This window comes from Ammodytes marinus (assembly GCF_949987685.1).
Source record: "Ammodytes marinus genome assembly, chromosome: 14".
In the NCBI taxonomy this organism is placed as follows: domain Eukaryota; kingdom Metazoa; phylum Chordata; class Actinopteri; order Uranoscopiformes; family Ammodytidae; genus Ammodytes; species Ammodytes marinus.
Window position 1 is genome coordinate 13,056,240 of NC_137218.1, and position 27,712 is coordinate 13,083,951.

At 39.2% G+C, this 27,712-nt stretch overlaps 3 protein-coding genes across 3 annotated transcripts; all 3 read left to right on the forward strand.

Annotated features, from left to right (window-relative positions):
• The first annotated feature begins 10,489 nt into the window (after positions 1-10,489).
• On the forward strand, positions 10,490-12,627 carry mrps17 (mitochondrial ribosomal protein S17). Its single transcript, XM_080040631.1, has 3 exons — positions 10,490-10,579; positions 10,936-11,080; positions 12,150-12,627. Exons 2-3 carry the CDS (start codon positions 10,958-10,960, stop codon positions 12,474-12,476), a joined length of 450 nt encoding a protein of 149 aa, XP_079896757.1. The 5' UTR covers positions 10,490-10,579; positions 10,936-10,957; the 3' UTR covers positions 12,477-12,627.
• A 612-nt stretch (positions 12,628-13,239) lies between these two features.
• Positions 13,240-27,127, forward strand: LOC307260670 (protein NipSnap homolog 2-like). The gene is made up of 10 exons (XM_080040947.1): positions 13,240-13,334; positions 14,519-14,646; positions 14,776-14,821; positions 14,936-15,030; positions 16,216-16,286; positions 16,966-17,106; positions 17,220-17,251; positions 17,839-17,933; positions 18,127-18,210; positions 26,082-27,127. Exons 1-10 carry the CDS (start codon positions 13,243-13,245, stop codon positions 26,144-26,146), a joined length of 849 nt encoding a protein of 282 aa, XP_079897073.1. The 5' UTR covers positions 13,240-13,242; the 3' UTR covers positions 26,147-27,127.
• Positions 20,087-22,460, forward strand: LOC307260669 (uncharacterized protein; the record flags this gene model as incomplete). Its single annotated transcript, XM_080040946.1, has 2 exons — positions 20,087-20,845; positions 21,391-22,460. Exons 1-2 carry the CDS (start codon positions 20,512-20,514, stop codon positions 22,458-22,460), a joined length of 1,404 nt encoding a protein of 467 aa, XP_079897072.1. The 5' UTR covers positions 20,087-20,511.
• Positions 27,128-27,712: the final 585 nt, after the last annotated feature.

Consider the following 27,712-nt stretch of genomic DNA (forward strand, 5'->3'; position numbering starts at 1 on the left):
TTAAATCAGGCCTTAGATGTTGGATAAAGAGACATATTATTATAGAACTATGCTTGGAAGAGTAATTTGACTGAAATCCTCCATGTTCACACTGTGGCGCTGTTCATTCTGTGACTGCCTTCCCTGTGGACTCATGAACACTAACCGAGTGGCTTATGAATGTCAGCTTCTTATCGCCGTGATTAATGTCGCCCAAATGCCACCATGACTGCAATGGGCAGGTGGTAGGGCCTGTGGGTCCAGTCGCACATGACGTTACACAGTCATGCAGTCTCTCGCCGTATCGTATCCAGTTTGATTGAACACATACTGTAACTCCCATATAGCCCATTCCTCGTTTATGCACAACAGCCCGCTTGGGCAGAGACATTTTAGTTGGCACTGAAACATGTTTCGATTACTGTTTTATTTGTTATCCTAACGACTGTGAGAAAGACAAAATTAGGCTTTCATTGGAAAACAGTAATGAAAGAGGCTTAAGAAATCAAGTCAAATGTGCCCGAAGTGAGAAACTTTTAATACCAAATAAATGCTTTTATGGAGTATGACCCCATAGTTTGAGCCCTGTAAACTGTAAAATGATATGTATGAAGAATAAAACTCTTCTGATCATAAGTTTGCCCTTTTCTTGTCATCAGTTCAGTTAAAGCTCATAACACATCAGTGCATTTTCTCATTACCAACCTTTAGTCTATTGGTGCAGGAGCTATTCACCCATTCGGATTTTATTCACACCTTTCTATTCAACTCCAACATTCTTTTTCGATGCAGCCTGTCCATGTCTGACTTGTGTTATCATGTCTTCCTAAAATGTTACCCTACAATGAGTTTTTGCAGCGTTTTTAGATTTGCATAAACAATTCAGGCTGCAGGCTGCAAGTAGATTTGGTATACCTTTACATAAAGGCTTAATAGACTAACTCAATCAAATTAAAGTGACTTAACTGGAAAAGTTTTTTAAAGTCTCAGCTCCAACCCTTGACTACTTTTTTCTCTCTTTCCGAGCCAGACATCGTCTGAAAGTTATAGCGTGAGTATGTAGCTGTGTTTGTGTGTGAGAGAGAACAACAATGCTGACTTGTGCAATGACTACACCAGTGCACACATTACACAGCAATTAAAGTAATTTGTGTGAGTGTGACTATGCGGCGGAGAGAGGGATGTGTTTCCTCTACATTGTTGGGTTTTCTGAATCATATGCCAACAATGTGAGTAGAAACATGTTTGACTTCAAAAATATTAGAGAAAATAATCTTGTCAATCCTGATCTAACAAAACAGAAACAAATATGACAAACAGCAACTTTGAGAATCAGCTGGAAAAACTCTAAATGAAGTGTCATCTGATCGGTTACTGTTTTAACGTAGGCCTATAAGCAACAAACCAAGAAAGGCTGTTCGGTATGCACAGAACCAACATTCATAAATACAGATAAATAACACATGATCTGATGAATAGTATGAAAGTGATATATGGCTTATTAAGCTTATCCTTCCATAGTTGGGAGAGTTTGTCTTTTACCCAGAGGGCCAGTGAACAAAGGCTGCCATGTAACTTATGATGTAATTTAAAAAATTAAATTAAAAAATTGGTTAAATTCCTTCTCACCAGACTATATTAATAGCTTGTCAGATGACTTAATGCAGCAATTACAATTATCTCTTCTCAGTCTGATAGTCTTGAGCCTTGGACTACAGGAGATTGAGAGAGTAAACATAAAACTCACTTGTCTCCTGCACTTGAATGTCTGTGCAGCGTGGGGCTGTGTGTGCGTTTCATGTGCGCTGCGCATGCCACAGCTATGATGTAAAAGTGTCTGAACTTTGAATCACATCCAAAATGCAACAGGAGATTTGAATCATTTTGCAGAGAGAGGGGGGGCGAGAGAAGGGAAAGACATGAGATGACTGGACTGAGCCGCCACTCAAGCTTTTGGCAGCAGGAATAATGAGCTCTGCTTGTGGCGCATACCTGCAATGCGTCCTGACCATACATAGAATTAGGCAAATCAGGCAGCTGGGATATAAATATTGAGTTGAGACATTCTGGCAGCTGAAACCATGACCTAAATGCTGAAACTATGAGCAGCGCTGATGGGTGTTTTTTTTTAAACAAGAGAGAAAATAAAACTAATTAAGTTACTGTAATCTTTTTATAGACTATCGGAGCAGTCTGGTTGGGCTTGCCATTAATCACCAAAGGTGAGAGAATTCCATGGCTGGATGGACACTTTAGTTTGATGTACGGTGTAACAAGTATGCTCTTGGAAGTTGTTTTAGGGGGATTCTGATGGGTAACAGTGGCCATGGAGACTTTTATCGTTTGGTTGGTTTCCTGGAGACATTTCAGTAGTTTTTGGTTGGATTGAGAAAAAGTCAAATTTACAAACAGTAGCTGTCAGTGCAAACATACTGGACCAGGGTTTCAGTTGTGTCCCAGCTACAAACTTGTCACTAAACTATAATACTGTGTTTTTATACTTTAAAAATACTGAGTTGACAGTTGATTATGCCTCCGCGCCGGCGATAATCGAAGGCATTATGTTTTCAGCTTCTCTGTCTGTCCATCCGTATGTCCGTCCGAGCCAATTGCGCAATATCTCATTAAAGATTTGAGGGATTTTATTTGCTTCAAACTTGCACAAATGTCCACTCTAATTCCAGGATGAACTGATTATCTCAAGAAAGGGATTTTATTAAATTTGGCACAAACTCACTTTCAAGGTTTTCAAAAACTTAAATATTGTTAACGCTATACCTGAAGAGTGCGTAGAGGGATTTGCACAAATGCCAACTCTGACTCACAGATTAACTGAATAGATTTTTTTAGGTAAAATGTCAAATACATATTGGCCTTCTACCATATTAGCTTCTTATGAACTTTACCTTCTTTAAAGCATTTCCTTGCCCTTTCTTTTAATTACAGGATGCATATTCAAATCCCCGAAAATAGTGAACAATTTATCTCTGCAGTAGAACTCAGATGAAATGTCTTCTTATTGGCTTTGTATACAAATCAGTTTAAACCCACATGTCACTGACGTGATGTGTGCTCTTTACAACATATTATCATTGGTTATCTACTCAAAAGGTCAGTTCAACCTGCACAGTGGATTGCTAGATTTGATACGTTTTAACCACACAGAAAATAAATATCCACACAGCCTGAGACGCCCAAGCTTTCGCTTGATTAAAATGTTATTACTTTTCTGTTGCAATCATTGCTTCTTCGAAAGCTATAAAACAGACAAGCTGGTGGAGACTTGAAGTAGTCCTTTCATCGTGTCTTCAGAGATAGAGCTCCACTATCTGCAAAAGGTCCCAGCACATTCGGGCCAAAAGCATGACCTCACTGCACTGTGGGAAATCTCTGCGGTGTTGTACCTCCACCGCTGTTTAATTCAATCATGCTTTTTCTCTATCTGTGTAATGATAGTGATTCACGTGGCCGGGATTCCCAGGGACTCTTAAAGGAACACTTCCCTGAATCCTTTAAATATCAAACACCCAATCTCAGTAGAAAGGGTGGCTCTGAATTGTTGCTATGACATGGAGGAGAAAGCTGTGATTAGATTTCCATACTAAATGCGGAACAAATCTACGTTGTTCCTGAGGTGGCAAAACCATTTTGAAGTTGAGCCTATATTCTCCTCAATACCTTTTATGTTGAATGTTTTGTTTTTTTTCTTTTTATAAAATCTTCAGAATCTTAAAATATTTAATAAAATTTCTGGTAAGAAGACATATGATACAATGTTTCTTATAAAAAGTTCAGACGTGTGGTTGATGAGGTACAACTCGCACTCTGTGAGGTTTACATTGTTAAATGTTTTGTCATCACCGCATCAGGAAGAAGTTGATTGAAGGTGTGTGTGTGTGTGTGTGTGTGTGTGTGTGCACATGTGCGTGTGTGTTTATCCAGCGCCTACTTATATTTTGTCTGTCAATGTTTGTGAGATCCCACTGTTTGTGTTACACAAAGACGTGGCCAAGCGATCCCCGAGGAAATAATTTGTAAACCCAATCAAATTGTTCAAGTTATGTATTGTTAGAATGAACCATATTGCCAGCACGACATTTTAGGGATTTCAATAACATGGATGGATCACACGCTCTGCCCTCCTCAGAACTATGACACACAGCTGAAAGAGGAATAGCTCCTGCGTTTCAGACACAGGTATTGACAAGGATATCACCTAGGTCAAACCACAGACCCACACAAACCTGGGGAGGGCTGACTGTTTGACGCTCCGTTTAGAGGGAATATTTACTTACAACACTTACTGCGTAAGGTCAGGGGGCGGCTGGCAGCAGAGACAGCGAGAGATGATGTCACTGCCCGGGGAATATCTCCCAATCCCTCCCAACTTGGATGTTTAATTTACAGCACATTAACCAAAGTGATACCATATTGTTACCTATGACCCTACTTTAATGTTTTAATGTGCTTATTCTGGTAGAACATATGGCGCCGCTGAACGTGACTCTGGTGCAGCTACATGCAGGGTGACACAACTCAGCTGCCTCGGTGTCACACCTTCCACTCAACCTCAATTTGTTAGCATTGACAATGCAGCGAACATGAAACATGCTGTTTGCACATTGACTCTTTTCATGTTGTTAGCCAAATACATGTTATTTGCTGCAGGCGGTGTTGACTCAGATATTGTAGACCACGCAGATACACAGTGACAAACATATGGGCCGAAAAAGAAAGAAAAAAAAGTGCGATGAAAGGGTCAGCATTCTAAATAACAACAACTTGTAACACCCTTCTATTTGTAAAAGTCCATTACATTTGATGATCTAACACAGGGCAACCCAGTGGTGGAACTTATCTGAATATAATTACTCTTAATACAATAATATTGAGGTACTTTTACTTTTTTATAAGGACCAGGAAGGTTGAAATTCAATTTGACACATGTTAATCACAAGGCCAAAGAAAACCCCACTTACTTTACTGAAGTATTTTCTATGTTATGCTAATATTCTTCCTCTCTTTCACATTTAATTGGATACATTGCTACAACACTAAAATATTCTATTGTATTTGAGTGACAGCAGTAGTTACCTGTTACTTTGCAGATTGAGACTTTAAACACATGAATGATGATTAACTTATACAACACAATAAATCGCAATGTTTTGTTAAATATAAAGGTATACCCACCAATATAGAGTGGTTACAGTTAACGTCTCCTGCATATTTGCACATTGTCATACTAGTGCCATTTATGCATTAGTAATACCAGTCATTTTGTGATTACATCTTCTATGCGTGCTGCTACTCAAGTTCAAGTATAGGATCTGAATGCTTCTGCACGGTCCGATACACTGACGCCTGCATCTAGAATGTTGGCCCACATCTGGTATACAACAAGCAGTTAATGAGCATAATAAACCTCTACACGGTTCAAAAGCAAACATTACAGTATGATACAAAATGGGCAACTAATGCAGGGCTCAGTATACTCTGCAGAGAGATGAAAGTATGCATGTCACGGTGTTTCTAAAAATGAAACAAACTTGCTCTATCAGCACCTCTTCCGTCATCGCAGAGACTTGCAGAGGGAGGTAGAACGACAGAGAGCAGTGCTCTTTTCTCAGCATGTGATCCAGAAGAGCTGGATATTATTTTTGCAAATACAAAATGATTAATGCCCCTCTCCCTGAGGACGCAGAAGTCCATGTTGATGTAATAGCTTCATGTCTGTCAGGGGCACAGACTGAGGCCTGTGCGCACCAGCATAAACAGAGCACGATGACAAATCCAGCTCACATTCTCTCATACAAAATATGGAATAAATAGTGGCGTTACGTTATTATCATTAGCCATGACAACAAATGTTGTGAGAGTCAGGAGAGTGAGAACACACCACAACCGCACTTTGTAAATGCTCTGTATGATGGATGTGTGGTGTGAAGGCCAAGGAAAAGACGCAATGTCATGTGTTGTGACAGTGTCACACTGTCAAGGAGTGGACCTTAGTGGCATTATTTGACTTGATCAAATAGGAACTCAGGCAGGAGTCATAATACATGTGAACCAAGAGGCTGCCAAACATGTATATGTAAGTAATTAATTTATACAGCACCTTTTATGAGCAGCACACATCACAGAGGGCTCCACAATAAAAGACAATAGGGAAAATGAAAGGCAGCAAGACATCAACACAGGAGATTTGAAGTCCAAAGGGAGACCGCTACCAAATCAAAAGCTAAATTTCCTTTTGTGTTAAGCCTAGAGCGAGGATTAACCAGCAGACCCTGATAAGGACCTCAGATCCCTACTGGTGATATAGGCAGATGTATAGCCAATTGATCCTGCCTCTAGCACGTGCTTGTCAAAAAGATTAAGCCATGCAAACCATCCAAGTACACACAGGGGGAAAATATGAAACTGTGCATGCAAGGTCCTAAGCTTGATCACAGGAACCTTTAACTGGATTCAGAATGTAAACTAATGCAAATAAATCAAAGTTGGTGTATTTAAATCAAAGTTGGTGTTATGTTAGACCTTTTGAAAGACCCGGACAGAAGCTTGGCAGGACTACGTGCAAACGGGATGTCTTGGTGGAGAGTGAATTGCAGTAGTCAAGACTGGAGGAAATAAACACATACGTTATCATCTTCATCTCGGCCAGACACACAATTGGCCTGAGTTTAGTAATGTTCCTCAGCGGCTGGAAACAGGATTGTACCAAACAATATACTTGCTGGTCCAGCCTCAAAGCCGGGCCCATAAAACTGAATACAGTCTTTGTGCTGCATGCTGGAGAAAGCCTAAGGGGTACGGAACAGTGTAATCAAACCCACACCACAAGCTCTGCAAACAGGTTGCTTTGGCTGTGGCTTTATGAACTCGCTGTATAGACAACATGTCTAATCTGCCACGTGCCACCGCTTGTTGTCAAAGACAAATCGCCAGTTACTGAGGTTAAACCAACATTTGAACTGTAACAGCGATGAGGAGAACAAAAGATGCGAGAAATAGCGCAGATAGTCGGAGAGGGGCCAGACCTCGAGGATAACCATCTCTGTCTAATCATCACCAGCTCTGTTTAAGTCTTGGCTGCAGCCCAAAAAGGGGAAAACTTGCATCAACCCTTCAGTCAATCCACCGTGAAAAACAAACACATTAGCCTGCCATTCCATGACTCACTGCCCTTTCAAATTGACCACAAATCTTAGCGCTGGCACGCTTTTTCCTGTCCGCCACGCCTCGCCCTTCCTCGCTTCTTGCTGCCACCAGTGTGCTATCTGAACCGTTGGCTATCTCGCCTTCAACTCTTAACCTCCAGTGCTGGAAGAATAATGAAGACTGACTGAGCTTGCTTTTCTCAGACACTGCACACAAGAGGCTTTAATGAATCGGCCTATCAGCCAAATGAAAAAAAGTATGTATTTTGTCTATCAAACATGTTTTTATGCAAATTCTTTAGGATGACAAGGCCTATATCCTTCACCAATGCAGCATGATGAGGGACATAAGCCCTTTGATCATCCTCTTTGTTGAAAGTTGAGGCAACGAGATAGCCAGACTGTAGATGCCCCCTTATTTATTATACGGTAGTATTAACTAAATATGAATGTCACAGGCGATCCTGATCCTGATCTACAACCGGGTCTTAATTCTCAGTATGCTTACATTAAAATGCTTGTCCACAGCTTTTTAAACCTCCTATCTGCCAGCAGAAGAGCTAGGGCTGCATGCGATAAAATTTGACAGGTTGTTTGACAGGTTTTATATTTCTCAAATGACTACTTCCATCACATCTTTGTTTTAACAGAAATAATTTGTTGGACATTTTGATCTTGAGACAATATAAACATGCCAAAGACTCAGGGTTCTTGGAGAGCGATCTGGGAGGATGTCAGGAGGAGGCTATGATGGCAGGCTTTTCATCCCTTCAGACATGGTCTAAGCACACTTCATATGACATAGCCCTTTTCAAGCTCACTTAATCCCAACCATGCCCCTTACTTTATGCATGACTATCTATAATGAATTCCATTTGTAGAGTTTGGTGGGAGTAGGTCTCAGTCTGGGTAGTAGTGTGGTTTAGAAGACTCATTAAAGAAAAGGTCGCATATCCCACGTTTGGTTTGCTTGGTTTTTGTGACCTTTTTTTTACATTCTGAAAACACTCACCAAATCTTCCCAGAACTTCCACAATACAATCAACTTTTCCCAGCTTTAAAACGACCCCGTACACAGGTCCCGGTTAAAGTCATCCACAAACACCCTGACCAAATAATCTAATCTGTTGGAAATGTATCTGGAACCTAATAATTTACACAAGAAGATGTAGGCCTACATTTTCCAACCATGTTAATCTGAAAATATAAAACTTGCTGATTAAAAGGTCACTGTGTTATCATAGAAAATATACGGTGTATTCACACAGTCTATGTGCTATCGGGCCTCTGCCTTATGTCTCGGCAGCCGTGCTTTCTCATGATTCACAGCTGATAACTGAACATGCCGGGTCTCTCATATATAAAAACATTGGCTGCATTTGCAATTAGGTATGTATGTGAATGTGATTATCTTTGGGTAAATATTGTAATACGGCCATTGTTACCATGTGATCTGCATTTTTAGGTTTACCCACGGATTTGATTAGACCTTATAGAGGAGATGTTCCAGTGCATGTTTTCACAAGAGTGTAAAATAGATGTTCTTTCCATTCTACAGTCCTAATAACTATATGTTATATGATACTTGATGAAGTGGCATTCAGTGTATTGTGCAACTTGAACATCACAGGTTTAAGAGCATACCATATGAAAACAGTTGGTACCATGTGAATTGTGTCAGTGTTCTTGTAAGACGGTGAATGCTGTAATTCTGGCAGAGGTAAACCTATGCTGCACTGCCTTAAATGGGAAACAGAGAAACCCAGACGTGTTCTGTACTACAACATGGCTCTCTGATTAAGACCAGATTGGTCTGCCTGCAGTTGGTTCTGAGCCACAGCCAGTTCCCACAAAGGGACACAATCGTTAACCACTGAATGCATCATTGTTCATCTCTCTCTCTCCCCCTTTCTGCTACTTGCATCTGCTTAAGTGGAGACCTATGAGAGCTCCTATCATTGCCAAATGGCTGGATAGGGAATTGGTAATGTTGTGGTCCTTTTTTAGAAATTTGGCTTGAAGAAATCAGTGTCAAAGAAGAGATGAGAATTAATGGAGGATTGATAAATGATGCATTTTCTTTATATGCCGTCTTCTGATGACCATCATTTTCATGATAATTGGTAAAGAAAACAAAGTTATCTTGTTACTAATATTGTTATCTCAAGATATAAATAATTTAATTGTTTCATTCAAATCAGTCTTCCTCCTTCAAGGAGACAGACAGTCAGACCAACAGACAGACAGATAGATAGATAGATAGATAGATAGATAGATAGATAGATAGATAGATAGATAGATAGATAGATAGATAGATAGATAGATAGATAGATAGATAGATAGATAGATAGATAGATAGATAGATAGATAGATAGATAGATAGATAGATAGATAGATAGATAGATAGATAGATAGATAGATAGATAGATAAATATTATACATTTTTAACATGTATGTCAAGTTATCTCAACATAATATCCGTTATCTTGAGAAAACAACTTTGTTATCTCAAGATAACGAGAAGTGAGAACGTTAACTCATGAACTCACGGGATAGAAATTAAAAACGTTTTCTCACATTCTTGATTGATTCAAGAATCCATCACGTCTGTCTTTTTCCGTAAAAATAAATAAATAAATGTTGATATTATTTCGTCTTTAGGGTTTCATTACAGTTTTTTTTGTGCAACCCATTTCCTTAAATAGGAACATTAAAGTCCCCTCTATTCTTTCATTGCTATGAGGTTTCTCTGCTACCATCTTGTGGCCAAAATAAAAATGTAACTTTCTTGGGAGGAAAGGAAAACACAAACTTCAGAAATGAACTGTAACCTGAATGGAATCATAACGTCAAGGTTAACACCTGGATAATTGAGGCGTTAGTATTTTTTGTGTTTGTTCTTGAACCATAAAAAATATATATAAAGTACATTATATAGCCTAGGCCTATATTCAATACCGTTAGACACCAAGCAACCCTTACCCTACATTCAAATAACAAGCAATGAAAATACAAAAAACTAGAACGAGTAAAATGAGAGCACATAAAAAACGCCTTTAGGAAAATACAATAAATCAGTCAATATTATTATATTTGGAGTTTATGTATTTTACATATACCATCAACATATTTGAACAATAGGCTATATGCCTAACATAGCCTATATTATATTTGAAAAAAATCCAGTGTAGCTTTAACGATCTGTTTCTTGTAAATAGCACAGTTTATAATACATATTTTCCTATTCTATTTCACCTCAAAACTACAGTTAACCAATTGTATCACAAACAAAACGCAAACAGCGATCAGCTCAGCTTGTCACTCGTTGCTATCCGTAGTTTACGTCATCTAAACCAGCCGACCTGAGCAGCATGGAGGAGCCCTCTCACTGATTTTGACCTTCTATGATTATTTATCATTCCTTTCAAGTAGTGTCGGTGAGTTATCTATACAGCCCGCGTTAAGTGTTTTACCATGTCAAATAAAGTTGCTGTAGGTCATAGTTTCTGACTTTGAATCAATGGGGTTGTGATGTTAAAGCTAACGTTAGCCGCAGCAAGGCTACGTGTTTGACATATTATAACAGTTTAATGCAATTACTCATGCAAAGTCTCCGTTGTGCATTGATGTTGTCACTATGGAATTGGCTAGTAAGCTCAAAGACTAGCCATGTTAAGGTTTTTTTTTGGTTATCAACGCAATCTCCATAAATAAAACGCCTACAAATAAAGTGTGAAAGAGCTCCAGTTATTATGATGACATAACAAGATGACTTTTCTTGTGTTCGCTGCAGGGTTGAATAGAGCTTTTCCATAATGTCGGTGAAACATGCGTCAGTCCATGCAAAGTGGATCATCGGCAGAGTTATAGGGACCAAGATGAACAAAACTGCCAAAGTGAGAGTCACAAGGCTGGTGCTGGACCCATACCTGCTCAAGGTGAACCTTTAGTTGTTGTTCTGCAACAACTTGTGATTTGCATTTGCCATATCCTCATGAATAATATTTTGTCACGCAAGGTGGAGTCAGTGATTCTGCTTGTTGTCAAAACCATTTTTTATCAAAATTCGTTAATATCACATCACCATCTGCTACCTGTCAGTACTGTATGCGCTGAAAAAGAAAAATCTGGTGTTAATACACAGCCTTGGCTCTGTAAACACTGCAGGTATGTAAACAAAGGGGCTAGCCACATGTCCATTTACAGAGCCTAGGCTGCGCACAAACAGTACAGTTTGGACAGGTAGCGGTCCGGATCGTGTAAGGGATAATGTATAGCGACCAGGTCACTCTAGAAATAAAGACCGACGAGGTGAACGGGACCCCGACTGAGGAGATATACACTGTGGAGATATTCACTGGTTTTGACAACAAACATTGTCTAGAATCGCTGATTCCACCTTTTAAGTTGTTCAAATCACATCTTGCTAAAATATTCTAGGAAGCCAAGAACAATTGTACTATTTTTTTTAAATATTCATTTAAGTTGAACACAAATAATTAACTCATGTATGCCTATTCAACCGTATTGTGGACAAAGACATTTTAATCATTTTCAGATCAATAATTGACTGCATTTTCAGGGTTTCCACAGATCCTTTTATAAAGTCTTGAAAGGCTAAAATCTAATTATTTTAATTGACGAACGTCAAATGTATTCAATGCGACTTACATAAAGTTGCTTTAAATTCAGTCTTGCTTTTAAATGTGTTTTGGGTTCAAAAAAGATATCTGCACACCTGAGTGGATGACAGGTTCGTCAGAGGAACTGTAACACAACTTCAAAACAAACAACTGAATTCATGTTGAATGTGAATACATCCTTTTCTTTACAAGTAATTCAATGACTGATTTTCTTTCATATCCTCACAGATTATTTTTTCTGCCCGTTTGGATGTGAAATAGGTCTTACATTGCATTCACACATTTTAATTTAACTTGATGAGGCCTGCAGGAAAGGAAAAGCCTGATTTTTTTTAAGTCCAATGTTGTATTTTCTTCCTCCTAGTACTACAACAAGAGGAAGACCTACTTTGCCCATGACGCCTTGCGACAGTGCACTGAGGGAGACATCGTCCTCCTAAAGGCTCTGCCAGAGGCCCGATCCAAACACGTTAAGCATGAACTGGCTGAGATTGTGTATAAAGTCGGTCGGGTGGTTGACCCGCTCACAGGAAAGAGCGTAGCAGGAACCGAGTTTTTGGAGCCCCCGACTGACCCTCAACCTAGCCTAGAAGACGATAAAACGTTAACAGAAAAATTGCAGGAGCTCAACATCTCTGCCGCCACATCCACTGGAGCAGAATCCACAACAGCAACAACTTCCACTTCATGATAGATAACTGCTTCAACTCTTTCATGCAACAATGTTTGCTCAAATGTCACTGTGCAATTAGGTTTCTGTTTCACATGTCTATGTAAATATAAAGGTATTATTGTGAGATAGCTGAGACACATTTCTGCAGATTTTACAATAAAATTACCATAACAATGCATATGCGTGGTTCTCATTGTTTTACCATCAGACCAAAGAAGAAAAGAAAATATTGCAACTTCTAATACATTTACGGTACAAATGCGAAACAGTTATCATATTGCCAATATAAATATGTAATCATCAGTAACTAACACTAAATCCCTGGTCAATCTTTGTAATAAACTAGAACGGTCAGATAAGTTATTTATTCATTGAACTGTGTAACCACAATTGAATTGGGTCAATTCTTAGTTTAAGGCCTTTAATAGAAGTCGGAAGAAAATAAAGGTTAACATCAGTGCTTTTTGTTTTATTTAGATGAGTAGTTTGTAGTTTGAAAGACCCACGAGAGAAATCAAAACAGCAAACAGAGGGCCGACAACTCTACACGTGAACCAAGATCAGCTGGATAAATCAAAAGTTGTGGCTTTGATATAATATTTTAACCTTTCGATGTTAATTATCAGTGGGTCCCCGGAGTCAGTGTCAAATTAACCACACAGCAATGACATAACGTTGACACGGGGGTGTGGTGATGTATTACTTTAACAAGTAACCTTTAGCTGAACCGGGAGCAGCAGCCTAGCAGGACTTCACAACAGTAGGCTACAGCTCGAAGGGAAAGATGTCTACCCGAGTCCTTCAGAGAGTTGGCAAAGGCCTTAAACAGACGAAATACGGACTTCGTGATAACGGACAGGTCACGGTTGTCGCAAGGTTGGAGTTTATTTAACTGAATATTTCGGCGCAGATGTAGAGACGCTACTTTTAAATGTTGTTTAGCTTCTGAAGAGTATGCACCAATGACAAAGTCCGTTGTGCTAAATAGCTAAGCTAACGACAAGCCCCCTAGCTCTAAACTTCCTGCGGATGCTAATTATTACCGCTGGTAAATAAAAAGTGGGGAGAAACTTGTTTTGACACTTATCCTTGCGCAGTGCATAGTGTTTTGCGAAGGGTCATTGTTTCCATGTTCAGACAATATGATAAAACATCTCAACTTTGTTTCTGTGAGTTTCAAACTGTATTCAAGGTCAATTTGTTCTTGTTTTGATCAGTTAATGACATGTTTTTTGCGGATGGCCTGTGTCCAAACTAAAAATGTTTTAACTAAAAGGCTGCGGCCTTTGTAGGATTTAGCCAAACTGACAGCTGTAACTGCACTGTGTAAAGTTAAAAGTTGTTTCATGCAAAAGCTGGCGAAGTGTCAACAGGACTTTCCTGATAAACAACACGTGTGACCATTGCATGGAGTTCCTTATTGGTACTTTTGAAATAATTATATTCCTAGCAAACGAAATTCGTATACGCTAAGGCTGCTTTGGAGTCCATGTTGATTAATCCTCTGATTATGTGCAGTATACAGCTTATAGGCTTCTGTCGTTGGTCTCTGAGCTGCAGCTTCTCTGCAATGAATGAGTTAGAGTTGTACAACATTTAACTTTATTTGCTGCAATCCTCATGAATTAACTAATACAATGCCACCTTGTGGTGTACAGTGTCTTATTAGGGCACAAGGCAAGGTAGATTTATTTAAAAAGCTTTTTCATCACAACAAACGTTGTGTGCATTATTTAAGACTAAGTCATACCATTGATTAAACCTTATAATGACCATTAGAGAGGTCTAAAAAACGGATTTTTAACATATAAATGCTTTTGATAATGATCCCTTAAATTTGATCTAAAACACTGTTACCGACATATGCACTAAGCGGGACATCTGTCGGCTGAAAAATAAACTTTTCTATAAAAAAACTATGAAATACAGACACTATTTCTAAATTACACCAAACAAATCTCTGGAAAACATAAAATGGAACTTCTTGTTATAAAGATTATTATTCCATCATTTTCGAGAAAGTGCTGGTCTATAAGCATCCTTTTTTTGTTTCACCACAGGAGTCTCTCAGCATTCAGTGATGACAGCTGGTTCAAGTCTCTGTTTGTTAGAAAGGTTGACCCCCGAAAAGATGCTCATGCTCATCTGCTCGCCAAGAAGGAAGCCAGCAATCTGTACAAAATACAGTGTATGTGTTTTTTGTGACTCTCTGTGAGTGTTATGGTGGTACATTGAAGAAGATTACTTCGACTATGTTTTTAAAAAAAAGTTTCTCAGATAATGTATTATCCACTCACAAATTGTTGTTTCCTTGCAGTTCACAATGTCAAGCCTGAGTGCCTTGAGGCATACAATGACCTTTGGTAAGAAGTCCCTGTTCCATTATTCAGATGGCAAGACACTGGTTTTGTAAACAGTGCAGATATTTTGTTTGTTTTATTCACACACATCTGTGTGTGTGTTGTCTGTTTCCTTAGTGAGGACATCTTGCCTTCTATCCATGCTGACCCTGAATATCCTTGTGAACTTGTAGGCACCTGGAACACATGGTACGGAGAGCAGGATCAGGCAGGTAAGATCACACATTGATCCCCACTTGGGATGGATAATGTACATGTGAAAGAGATCCATCTGCTTTATTGGCTAATTGTTTGGTAGTCTTAATGAAGCACATGCATTCTTTTTTTAAGAGAGAAAAAATCATTAAAGAGTGGTCCATCAGTAGACTAATCAATCAACAGATAATGGATAGACAACAGTGACATGTCATGAATGTGAGTCATTAAATGAGTTATTATGTTAAAAAAGAGCTTCCAGCTTCTCAAATATGAAGATTTCTTGGTTTACTTCCATTCTGTTGTAAAGTAATTATTTCTGGGCTTTGAAGTTATGATGAGGACTAACTTAGCTTGACTAAACCGCCAGGGAGGCTGGTTTCAGGACGGATACTGCATGGCAGTGTGAGAAGCGCTGGAGTCACTCTGAAAATATATCTTATTATCTCATATAGACCTTTCAGATTGCTGTTGCTAATGTGGAATAGAGGGAAGTGTTGAAAGACAGACTTTTTCTAAGTATATTTCTCTCCTCCCCAGTGACACAAGGCACTTTCACAGCTTTCACATTTTAGTTAATTATAGCCATGGCTGTATTGCACTTTTCCTGGCTGATGTCCATTTTGTCCTTGTGCTGACATTTGACATTTCCTCAGTTATAATCTGCCTCTAATGTTACAGCTCAGTAAAGGGAACCTAAAAGGCTGCACAAATAAAACATGTTTACAATGCATTGGGAAATAAAATGCAGTACTGTAGGAAACATGTCACTTTTTTCATGAACATTTTCATTGTGTTTTCCTAGTCATTTGTTCATTTCCATCTCGATCACTGGATCACCTGCATTGTTGTGTTTTTTTTGGTGGTTTAGAGATAATTTTTCCTACATTATTGGAACAATTTTGCATTCCCCCATGTTCATTTGACTACATTACTTAATGTGAATATTTTAGCAGCCTTTTTTTGCAGCATTTTACGGTCAGAATCTATGAGCGATGAAGTTATTTGATTTGACCAGCGATTCATGTTAAATATACTGGAACTCATCATGCCTTCGTAGATCACAGGTGGCCTAAGAGATTAATTATACGATAAAACATTATTTAAAATACAGATGTTTATTTAAAATAATATCTTGCAGTTACAGCAAGATATATTTGAGAGCTGCATTATAGTTGGCTCCTCTGCTCTTTTTATTCTAGTTCACCTGTGGAGATACCGTGGAGGATACCCGGCTCTCACCGAAGTCATGAACAAACTCAGGCAGAATAAGGTAACAGGTGCTTGGATTAGTTCAGCTCACCAGCAGTTGGTGACCTCACTGTGTAGGCCACTGTTTCTGGCAGCGCACTCCTCAATTTAGATCCACAGACCACAGTTTTCACTGTGTTTCACCATCTTTATCTATGATTTTCCAGCTGTTTGGTGTGGTTGTACTTTAAAGTCTATTTACAGAAATACAATAGTTTACTGTAAATAAGTTAATTGAGTCAATCTTGCCTTATCCATATTGTGTATTCCTGTTTAATCTGTGTTTGTTGAAGCTGGGGATTTGTTGTTTCAGTAGTTAAGTATTAGTTATCTTATAGAGTATAAGAACATACTATTGTGTGTTTGTAAACTAAACTATTTCCGTTAAAATGTGACCCAACTATTCAGAATACAGCACACACACAGGAATCTTACTTCCTTTTAGAATGTATTATTGTTATAATGATAACTTTTAATGTATTCGAGAGATTATTGATGGGTGACCCTCATTTGCAATTACATCTTCTTTTATAAAAAAAATTACATTGCACATTTACACTTACATTTGAAGGAATACACACGTAATGGACCTGAACCAACATCTTTATGGAATAATTAACTACATGTACTCCCAATAAAATAAATCCCTAAGCCAGATTTACTGAGTAATGTGTTCCTGCTGCTGTTTGTCGTTGCTATAGAAATTTATGGAATACAGGAACGAGAGGGGCAAGATGCTGATGTCTCGTAGGAACCAGTTGCTGCTGGAGTTCAGTTTCTGGAATGAACCCGTTCCTCGCTCAGGGCCCAACATCTACGAGCTCCGATCATACCAGCTCAGGGTAACTGTCTATTACATAGTAAACTGGCCAGCTTCCTCTCATTAAACATGATTATGTTTGTCTCAGACAACTCATTTTCTGCATCTCTCCCCTCTTAACATCCTTTGTTTCAGCCGGGGACGATGATCGAGTGGGGAAATTACTGGTAACATAACTTTCTTATCTTTTTCCTTTTCTTTACTTTTTTACATGCAGTATCAGCAAGTCATCAAATTGGATCGTTTTGATAGATAATCTGGGAAGCTCATAAGCGTTCTCTCAATGTTGTTGTCATTGTAGAGCTACCATTATGTACACTTTAAAAAAATATATATATTTCCTCACTACTATTTCATTGGTTTTTCACAGATTGTAGGAGATGAATCTGAGTCAACGGTACCTTTTGGCAACACAATCTATGCATGACTAAGCATGATTAGATATATCACACATAATTTACCTATTTACCATGTGTTTGATAAATGTACATATTTGATTAAATTGATAATGACTGGGGAATTTGCCTGTTCATGTACTAAAACCAAACATGCTGAGAGGGTTAAAACAATTTCAAGTTTGCTACATCAAAATTTGATGTTTTGATTTGAAAATAAATTATTGGGATATGAGTGGATGTCGGTTTCATTTGAACTTCAAAACCTACAATTCATCCTGGTGGTTTAATCGGTACAGTCCTTGAATAAGAAGATGTTTACTTGTTTTTGTGTAACATAACTCGTTGGCGCTCTGCAGGGCGCGTGCTATTGAGATCCGCCAGCAGAACCATGAGGCGGTGGGCGGCTTTTTCTCACAGATTGGAAATCTCTACGCGGTTCACCACTTATGGGGTGAGCAATGTATTCAGGTTTAATGAACTGTCCAGTACAATGATACTTTTACTATTTAGGAAATATGTTCTATGATATCTATACCTTTTCAATGCTTTTCTAAGAATGGAGACTATAGGATGGGATTTTATTCTCAGTGATCTTGAGTTAAAGCTGCTTTTTCAACCAAGAAAATATATACTTTTTCTTTCAGCTTATAAAGACCTACAGTCCAGAGAAAACACCAGAAATGCAGCGTGGAACCGTGATGGCTGGGACAAGGTTGTCTATTACACAGGTAAGTCTCTGATTGCTCTTTTATCTCTCCTCTCTTTACCTTTCTAATCGTGCTGGATAATATTATCAAACATCATCTGAGATGATCTTAACATGGTATTATTTTACAAAATTCTGTTGTCCAAAATATTTTTTCTGCTCATTCTATAAAACAAGAAGTTGCCTATATTTTCCATGTATTGATATACACTCACTGGCCACTTTTTTAAGGTACACCTGTTCAATTGCTTGTAAAAACAAATAACTAATCAGCCAATCACATGGCAGCAACTCAATGCATTTAGGCATGTAGACGTCAAGACAACGTGGTGAAGTTCAAATCAGGCATCAGAATGGGAAAGAAATGGGGTTTAAGTGACTTTGAACAAGGCATGGTTGATGGTGCACGGCAGGATGGAGCCATGCTTTCATGTTGTTTACGCCAAATTCTGACCCTACCATCTGAACTTCGCAACTGAAATCGAGACTCATCAGACCAGGCAAGATTTTTCCAATCTTCTATTGTCCAATTTTGGTAAGCCTTTGCAAATTGTAGCCTCAGTTTCCTGTTCTCAGCTGACAGGAGTGGCACCCGGTGGGGTCTTCTGTTGATGTAGCCCATCTGCTTCAAGGTTGGTCGTGTTGTGCGTCAGAGATGGTATTCTGCATACCTTGATTGTAACGAGGGGTTATTTGAGTTAATGTTGCCTTTCTATCATCTCGAACCAGTCTGCCCATTCTCCTCTGACCTCTGACATCATCAAGGCATTTTCGTCCACTTAACTGCCGCTCACTGGATATTTTTCCTTTTTCGGACCATTCTCTGTAAACCCTAGAGGTGGTTGTGCGTGAAAATCCCAGTAGATCAGCAGTTTCTGAAATACTCAGACCAGCCCTTCTGGCACCATCAACCATGTCACGTTGCCCCCTAAAGTCTAGATCGTTTATGGCTAGTGTGAACACGCCATCCGTACTCCAGCACGGTACACTTCCTTGGCCACGGCACGCTTGGGAGAGGTGTGCTCAGGCACAGTACAGATGCTAATGAGATGAAACATGCACAAGCAAGCGCACAAGCAAGCGCACAGACGACATTCCTGACGTGAATTATTAGGGATGCATAGTCGGTTAAACGTTTAAACGTCAGCTGCCTTACTAGTCGGCACCAGAATTGCCCATCACTTGGACTTGAACATAAAATGTGTGAGAATGAACGTGTGTGTAGGCCTAGGTGTGAGCTAATAAAAGAGGGAGAGAGATAAAAAGGTGAGAGCAGCATAAAGCAAAGCAAAAGGGTTTTTACTCACGTTCGTCAGCTGTGCTTTTTTTGGGCAATCTTACTTGAGCACGGAACAGGGCAACTTTGCCTAGTGTGAGTGCGCCCTTTCTTTTCTGTTGCTCGGTTTGAACTTCAAGAAGTTGTCCTGTCCAGGTCTACATGCCTAAATACCTTGAGTTGCTGCCATTAGATTGGCTGATTAGTTATATGTGTTTAGTTATATGTGTTAACAAGAAGTTTAACTGGTGTACCTAATAAAGTGGCCGGCGGTGAGTGTTTATTGTAATCATAAATATTATTGCCTTAAACTGCTTCTTAAATTCACTTTCTACCCAACCTATTTCTGCAGAGATTTGCACGCACGCGCATACACACACACACACACACACACACACACACACACACACACACACACACAGTCAGAAAGCAACGTATCGTATTTTTAATAAACAATAAGGTTTTAGAAATCTAAGATGTTTTTATGTGGAAACATCAGTGATGGTGATGTTTGATCACAGAACATCTGAATACTGTCCAACAATGTATTAATTATGTGTAGCAATCAAGGATGGATGATCTTTTTCTAAATTAAAATAAAATATTTTAAAGAAGATGTGACAAATCAGAACTCTTGCTGTAAACAAAAGATTTAATTAGGGTCATTATTTGCACGATTATATAACTAATATACAACAAAGGGGTTTGGCAGCCCGGAGTTTTCAGGCCTCACCAGATATTCACCTTATTCTGGAACGTAACCATGGAGGATAGCGGAGCCGTTCCAAATGTGTACGGGCTTCCGGTTGTCGCGCAAAGTAGCGGTTGGTGCTTTGTAGCAGTGTATTGGGAGTGAAAGTAGCGTAATTTTGAAAGTGATCTAGAAGCGGTATGTTGAAAAAGTGATTTAGTATAATTTTGAAGCAGTTTGAAGAAAGTATTTAGTAGCAGTTTGATGTGAGTTTTTATGTAGGAAGTGTTTGAAGAGTCTAGTCTACTCTACTGTTTATTAGTTTAGCTAGCTATTATTTTGTTTGCTGTCTTGTCATGTCGAGCATCATATGTTCAGTCAAAGGCTGCCATAATAATTGGAAGAAAAGACGGGAGTTTCTACAGCAGGAATGTGTTATACATCGGTCTCAGCTTCGGTCCGAGTGTACCTGCGGATCCCCATACGATCTTCACCCACCGCCGAAGGGAGATGAAGCACTGAGACTCTGGCTGAAGGCGTTAAACCTAAAGAAACCCCCAAAGCGCCCTTTTGTGTGCTCCTTCCACTTTGTGGATAAGAAGCCAAGTGGAGAGCATCCCTACCCGGAGAAGTGGCTTGGCTATGAAGTTCCATTGAGGACACCACGCCGGGTGCTACTCAGACAATCAGGTATGTCATTGTCAACATATCAAATACGATCTTCTGTTATAGCCTACTGGTTGGATAAAAGTAACATTTTGTAACAATAATATAAAAATAAAAAAACTGTGATAAAGTGCTATCATTTAACATTTTATTAAGAAGAAATATATGCTATGCCTGTCGGTATTCTATTTTTTGTTTAACCTTTATTTAACCAGTTGAAGTCTCATTGAGATTAAAAATGTCTTTTACAAGAGAGTCCTGGCCAAAACAGGCAGCAGCACAGCTAGTTACAGACAATCATTTAAAAACAACAGATGACATATAGTCACAGTCAGAACATCATCATCAAACAAAGCATGTACAGACAGAATAGCCAGCTTAAACATTATTAAGAAAGGATTTATATAGGCCTGTATATAGGCGTATACCTATAATGACCACATACTCTTGTCAGTTAATTGTGGACATGTTATTGAAAAATTCTCATTCACAAAAGTATCCAGTGGAAACATTCTTTTATTTGTTTTCAGGTTACATATTATTGAAATACTTTTTTTCCATTTCACTAGATGAAAATGAAGTACCTAGTAGTACTGAGCATGAAGCCACGGAGCATGAAGCCATGGACCATGATGAGCCGAACCCCAGGAAAGATGTGATGACCCAGTGGGAGGACCGGTCACTTGGTGACCATATCTATAGCGCAACTCTGCCCCTGATTCCTTTGCCCACCACTGCTGACAAGGGAACACAATGTGCTGCTGAACCCATCTACTCATCTCTGCTGAGGACTGAAGCGCTTGCCCTGCTCTACACAGGCTTGTCCCTGGGTGGTTTTCATTCTGTAGCAAAACACCTTCAAACCTTCTACAAAGGCTGCTTCCAGATCAACCAAACAGACCAGCTCCTCATGACTCTGATGAAGTTGAGGCTTAATTTGCTCCAGGGTGACTTGGCTGAAAGATTTGGAGCCTCTCAGAGTGTAGTCAGTAGAGTGGTCAGCTACTGGATTGATCTGATGGAGGAACATCTAAGAGACTACATCCCATGGCTTCCAAGGGAAACCATTCGCGCTACAATGCCGCAAAGCTTCAAAGAGCACTATCCAGCCACCACGTGCATAATAGACTGCTCAGAGATCCCCCTCCAGAAGGCAAGGAATCTTGATTCCAGGGGAGAGTCATACAGCCACTACTATGCACAGAATACTGTGAAGTTCATGGTGGCAATTGCACCCTGTGGCCTTATAATGTTTATCTCGCCAGCGTATGGAGGTCGGTGTAGCGACAAGTTTATTACAAACAACTCAGGGTTCCTGGAGTACCTTCGCCCAGGAGACGAAGTCATGGCCGACAGAGGCTTCACCATCCAAGATCTGCTCGGGGAAAGGAAGGTGAAGCTAACCATACCGGCATTCACAAGAAGAGGGGCACAATTATCGGATGAAGACACCACCAGCACAAGAAGAATTGCCAATGTTAGAGTCCACGTTGAGAGGATAATTTGCCGATTGAAGCACTTCAGGATCCTCTCACAGGTTGTGCCAATTACATTTGCACCTAAAATGGACAAAGTACTGAGAATTTGTGCTGCTCTTTGCAACTTGCGGGGTGACATGATTCACGATGATGCTGAGTAAGATTAAAAGAGATGAAAGTGAGATGTAAAAAATGTACAGTTAGATATAGAATGTTTACTTATTAGTTCACCAGATTAATGTACAGTTAGATATAGAATATGTTTACTTATTACTACAACAGATTAATGTACAGTTAGATATAGAATATGTTTACTTATTACTACAACAGATTAATGTACAGTTAGATATAGAATATGTTTACTTATTACTACAACAGATTAATGTACAGTTAGATATAGAATATGTTTACTTATTACTACAGTTAGATATAGAATGTTTACTTATTACTACAGTTAGATATAGAATATGTTTACTTATTAGTTCACCAGATTAATGTACAGTTATAGAATATGTTTACTTATTACTACAACAGATTAATGTACAGTTAGATATAGAATATGTTTACTTATTACTACAACAGATTAATGTACAGTTAGATATAGAATATGTTTACTTATTACTACAACAGATTAATGTACAGTTTGATATAAATGTTGGCTTATTACCAATAAAGATGAATGTTGGCTTATTTACTACTATAGATGAATGTTGGCTTATTTACTACTATAGATGAATATACAGCTAGATATAAATGTTTACCACTTAAAGCAAACAGTTAGATGTTGAGTTACTGACAAAGCTGCTTGTACCTATCGCTTAGCAACAATCTGTCCGCTTGAAATTCCTCTACAATATATGGCAGCATGTATCTGAAATAGAAAGCCTTAAGCCGTTGCACAACTTCTGCACAGAAATCTCCATCATATTCTACACTCAGAAGGACTTGCTGGGATGGGGTCCAGATGAGCAGCTTCGATGCCGTCAGCCCTGTGCAGAACATTCCAAGCTGCATCTGCATGTAGTAGCCTCGTGGCCCATGTGGTCGGAGTTTATAAGCCCCGTCAACCATCTTCACATCAGAGGTCTTGCTGCTGAAGAGATTTTCCAGAGATTCGAAGGATTTCCCCAAGACTGGACACTTAATCTCCAACAGTTCCTCTGTGTTCAACACTCCGTCAGGGCTTGCTGACAGCCATGGCTCTTCAGCACTGACCACTGTGCCTCTGTGACTAACAGAGTAGCCACAGCCTTCGAGCCACGTGGAAGCAACCAGCTCACTCTCCTTCCCATAACGTGTAGCTGCATTCCCATGGAACCTCGGATACAGGTGCTCTTGCAGGAACTTCTCCGGACTGGCTCTGAGTGGAACCCTCTTTGCAGAGCTAGCGGTGATGCGTATTTTACGAGCATCATGCCACAGGTGGGAGGCACTTTGATCTCTGGTTATGCTATCGAGTGTTGAACATTTGCTCAGGTCAAGTGCAATGAAAGTAGTGTAAAAAGACAGACACTTTAGACAGGTGGTTGGTACAGCATGCTCCCCATGTTGAAGAGAATCTGGCTGGGATAGCTCTGAGCTAAGCTGAGCATTGAAACATGTGTGCAATAGTGATCCTACAGGGAACTTCAGGTGGCTCTGGCCTTCCCTCAACTTCTCATGGGAAGGAAATGCAGGGGTGGGCGGCAGAGGTGGACATTGTGCCCTTACATCTGGGTGCTGAAGTTGGTCAGTGGCCATGTGGTGTAAAAAATGTATTTCTGCCAGCCGCTTGGGGGCAAGATTCCTCTGCGTTCCAGCATTCCAGTTACGTTGCTCATCTGTGCATGATATACCCGTGAGCCTCTGGGACACAGCATTCTGGACCTGAGACAGAGGCAGTAACAGTTAGAATAAAACAAAGACATTTTTCAAGCAGCATTCTAGTGATTGGACCGATATACAGCAATTCTAAATCTTTCAGATAAAAAAAACCCAGACATCTAAATATTCAGATTATAAACTTACTTTCGATCCATGAGATATAATTAGACTTGTACTTACTGTGACATCTCCAGCCATTTTTTCTTAATAGCTGAAATGTTAACACCAATATGTGCAACTGATTTGGCTACTATCAAATAAACAGAAACAACTCAAGGATATAGCAAGTTTTTATGTAAATATGATTTGATATTACTTACGTACCTTGACTCCATACATTGTACTTACCTTCTTCCTCCTCTGCCAATATGAGATTTGACTAGATACTTACATATTCTCCATGATTGTCACTCTAGCAGATCTGTGATACACAAAAAACATGTTAGCATTACCCACATTACAGTCACATCTTATTCTATTGTTTGAATATGAACTGTTGAATGCTTTTTAACTGGATTAGCTGCAAACATTTCATATACAAGGCTACATCAAGAGTCAAGTCAGCTTTATTATCAATTCTTAAAATATGCAGGCATAAGGATCGACCCATGGTGCAATAGGAACGATAATAATAAAATAAAGTAGAATAAGATAAAGATAAACAATAAATACATTAAATACATTTTATTCTAGTCAATAGTCTTCCTGTAATGTTTCTATTTTTCGACAAGATTGAGGTTGTGTTAACACATATAGTTATTTTCTTGATGATCTAAGTGTGGAGTGATACAGCTAGACTCTAATACATGTAGTTGTCAGGTCAATTGTTAAAAAGGGCTTGTTTGAAACATAGATAGTTTGAACGCAACGTAAAATACAGCTACTATTTTTCTTTTACTTTATTAACCACATAGGCTATACAAAGATAATCAGCTAATGTGACTTGAGTTTACAGTTTCAAACAGAGCACTATTCCCGTATATGCTAGACAATAATTGCATGTACAATAAATACAACATTATACTTTATTACCTTCCACAAAATTGAAGCTGCGTGGCTGCATGATTTCCCCAGGCCAGCGATGCAGGAGCACCCTGCTGTCTCCACTGCTCCCAGGCTTGTCACCAGTACCCAGGGAAAGTGCACTGGACTGCTGGACTGACTGGGCTGAACATCAGCCTTCAGAAATACCAGATCCTCGTTGACTTGGTGTAGTAAAATACGGCCCACTTTACCACTGTGGAGGTATTGGTAGGCTTCAGTGCTCTTGTAATTTTTCATGATACTTCCATCAACTCCAAGGGACAGCACAAAATAATTAAAAATATCCCCATAACTGATCTCTGGCCACTTTCGCAAATCATCCTCCCAGCCGTTGCCGATCCTCGAAGGGTGCAATATTTTAACTCCGTCTGATCGCACTAGCGTATAACTAGTATGCTCCCACGCTGTAACTGGGCTAGCCATGTCAGCTAGGTAAACAATATTTAACTATTTTGAGTGTAGATCAATCTTTTAAACGATTTGTTATTCCCTAAACTTCAAATTTGCGTCTTTGTTTTTCGCTGTTTGTACTTCTTGTTTTCCGCTGTGGTTGAACCGGAAGAACCTTAACAATCTCACTCGAACCGGAAGTGTAAAAAGGGGCGGGGCTACATAAGGTGAATAGGTCTTATATGATTCCAATACCAAACAAACAACAATGATAAGCCCAATTTTAATCAAATGATATACGCTTTTAAGGGAGATAATGATAACCCACATAGATTGATTGTTGATTTGTCCAGGTTACTACAGTGTATATCAACACATTGTCCAATTTTCTGCGTAGCCGGATTTCTCCCAGTACGCTGTTTTTTTATGAACCGCATGACACAGAAATCTGTTGCTCAGACTGTTGTTTGTCCCCCTTCCCACAGTCCCTCTTATTCAGCACATGGAATCCAGAATAATGATTCCCATGAAGAATTCGCCCTTGAAGTAACAACAAACAGTGGAGGAACCTCTCCGCAGAAACCATCACACTGACCTGTGGAGAATGTTACACTGCTAGGGATATCTGTGTAACCTCATGTTTCAGTTTTAGTTTCCTTTTCTTTTTTGTTTCACTACTTCCGTTTTCTGTGTGGGTCTAGAATGCCTCATTTCAGATGATGAGGTCTTATCACCAAACTATCTTTTACAGCAGTCACTTTGTTACTGATCCATTAATGGGATGTGTATGGACAAAATATGATTTAAAATGCTCCTCCTCTTTGCTGTGTCTCATTTAAAAAGTGGGGCCCGACTTTAGATAGCTTATTGTATTTTTATGATACAACAAGGAGTGTCAATCTAGCAGTTATATTGCTGGTGAAAGTGGCTGGGAATGTGTTTAAAAAAAAGCCCTTCTGCTCTAGCACTGTTAACAAATCAAACAAAAATAACTGCCTCCAATATCTCACAACAAAAACACAGCATCCGGAGCTCACAGTTCACCATCAATACAAGCTTCTTAAAATGTTATATGTGACGGTCATTTTAACAAAGAAGAGCATGCTGTTTGAATCGCTGCTAGCCTTCTTTGTGTCTTCTCTGTTAAACTGACCACATCTCCATTTTATGATTTAATTTATGATACATTTGGCTCTCCAGCTGAGCGGAGGGGGACAAGATGATTCAAATGATTACAAGTAATTTTACAGTACCACTAATCGTTATCAACAAACTGCTGTACGCTGAGTGGTTTGGCCAATCCCTGTATCAAGCAATTGATGCCAACCGGGTGTTGTGTGCGCTGTCTGACATAAGTGTTGTTTTTTTAATGGTCAGATTGTAGATATAAATAGTGGACTTGTTGACCAAGCAAGAGATATGGTCGGGTCCTGTTTCTGTGAAAGAAGTGTTATCCTAAATGCATGTTAATAAACAATGCCACGAGAGGATGAATATCACAACGTGGTAAATGTGAATTGCAGTGCTTTAATAAGGCTAGTTGTACATATTGAATTAAACTTCTGAAGAAAACAGGAAAATGTGTGGACCCTTTTATTTTTATAATGAGCTGTTTGAAATTAAGCCAATTCAAGCTTTCAGGTTGTCCAAGCTGGTTGCGCTAATCAATGTATCAATCTATGACAAGACAAAGAACAAGAACATTTCTTGTGAAGCACCCAATAGGAATGTGTGTTTATGGTTTATACCTAGGAGTATGAACCTGCAGCACACTTCCATGCTTCAGAATCAATAGAGAGAAATATCACAAAACAGTAAACATACAGAGAAAGTAGACACTTTTTATGCTGGAAAACCAATCCTGAAATTAAACAGCATTTAGTTTATTAAAAAAGACACGTATGTACATCTGAAGTGCTTTATTTCCATATCAAGGCAAGAGCAAGAGATGCACGACAAAGTGACGTAACTAGTCCAGCCGGCGCGTCGTTTAGGGTGTGACTTATGTTGCCTTCACTGTATGTCGGAGATTTAAGCTTGACCGGCAAATTTGTCTATGCATACAAAACATTTGACTCAGCTAGAAATAAGCATGTAGCATAAAAATGTAAATAAA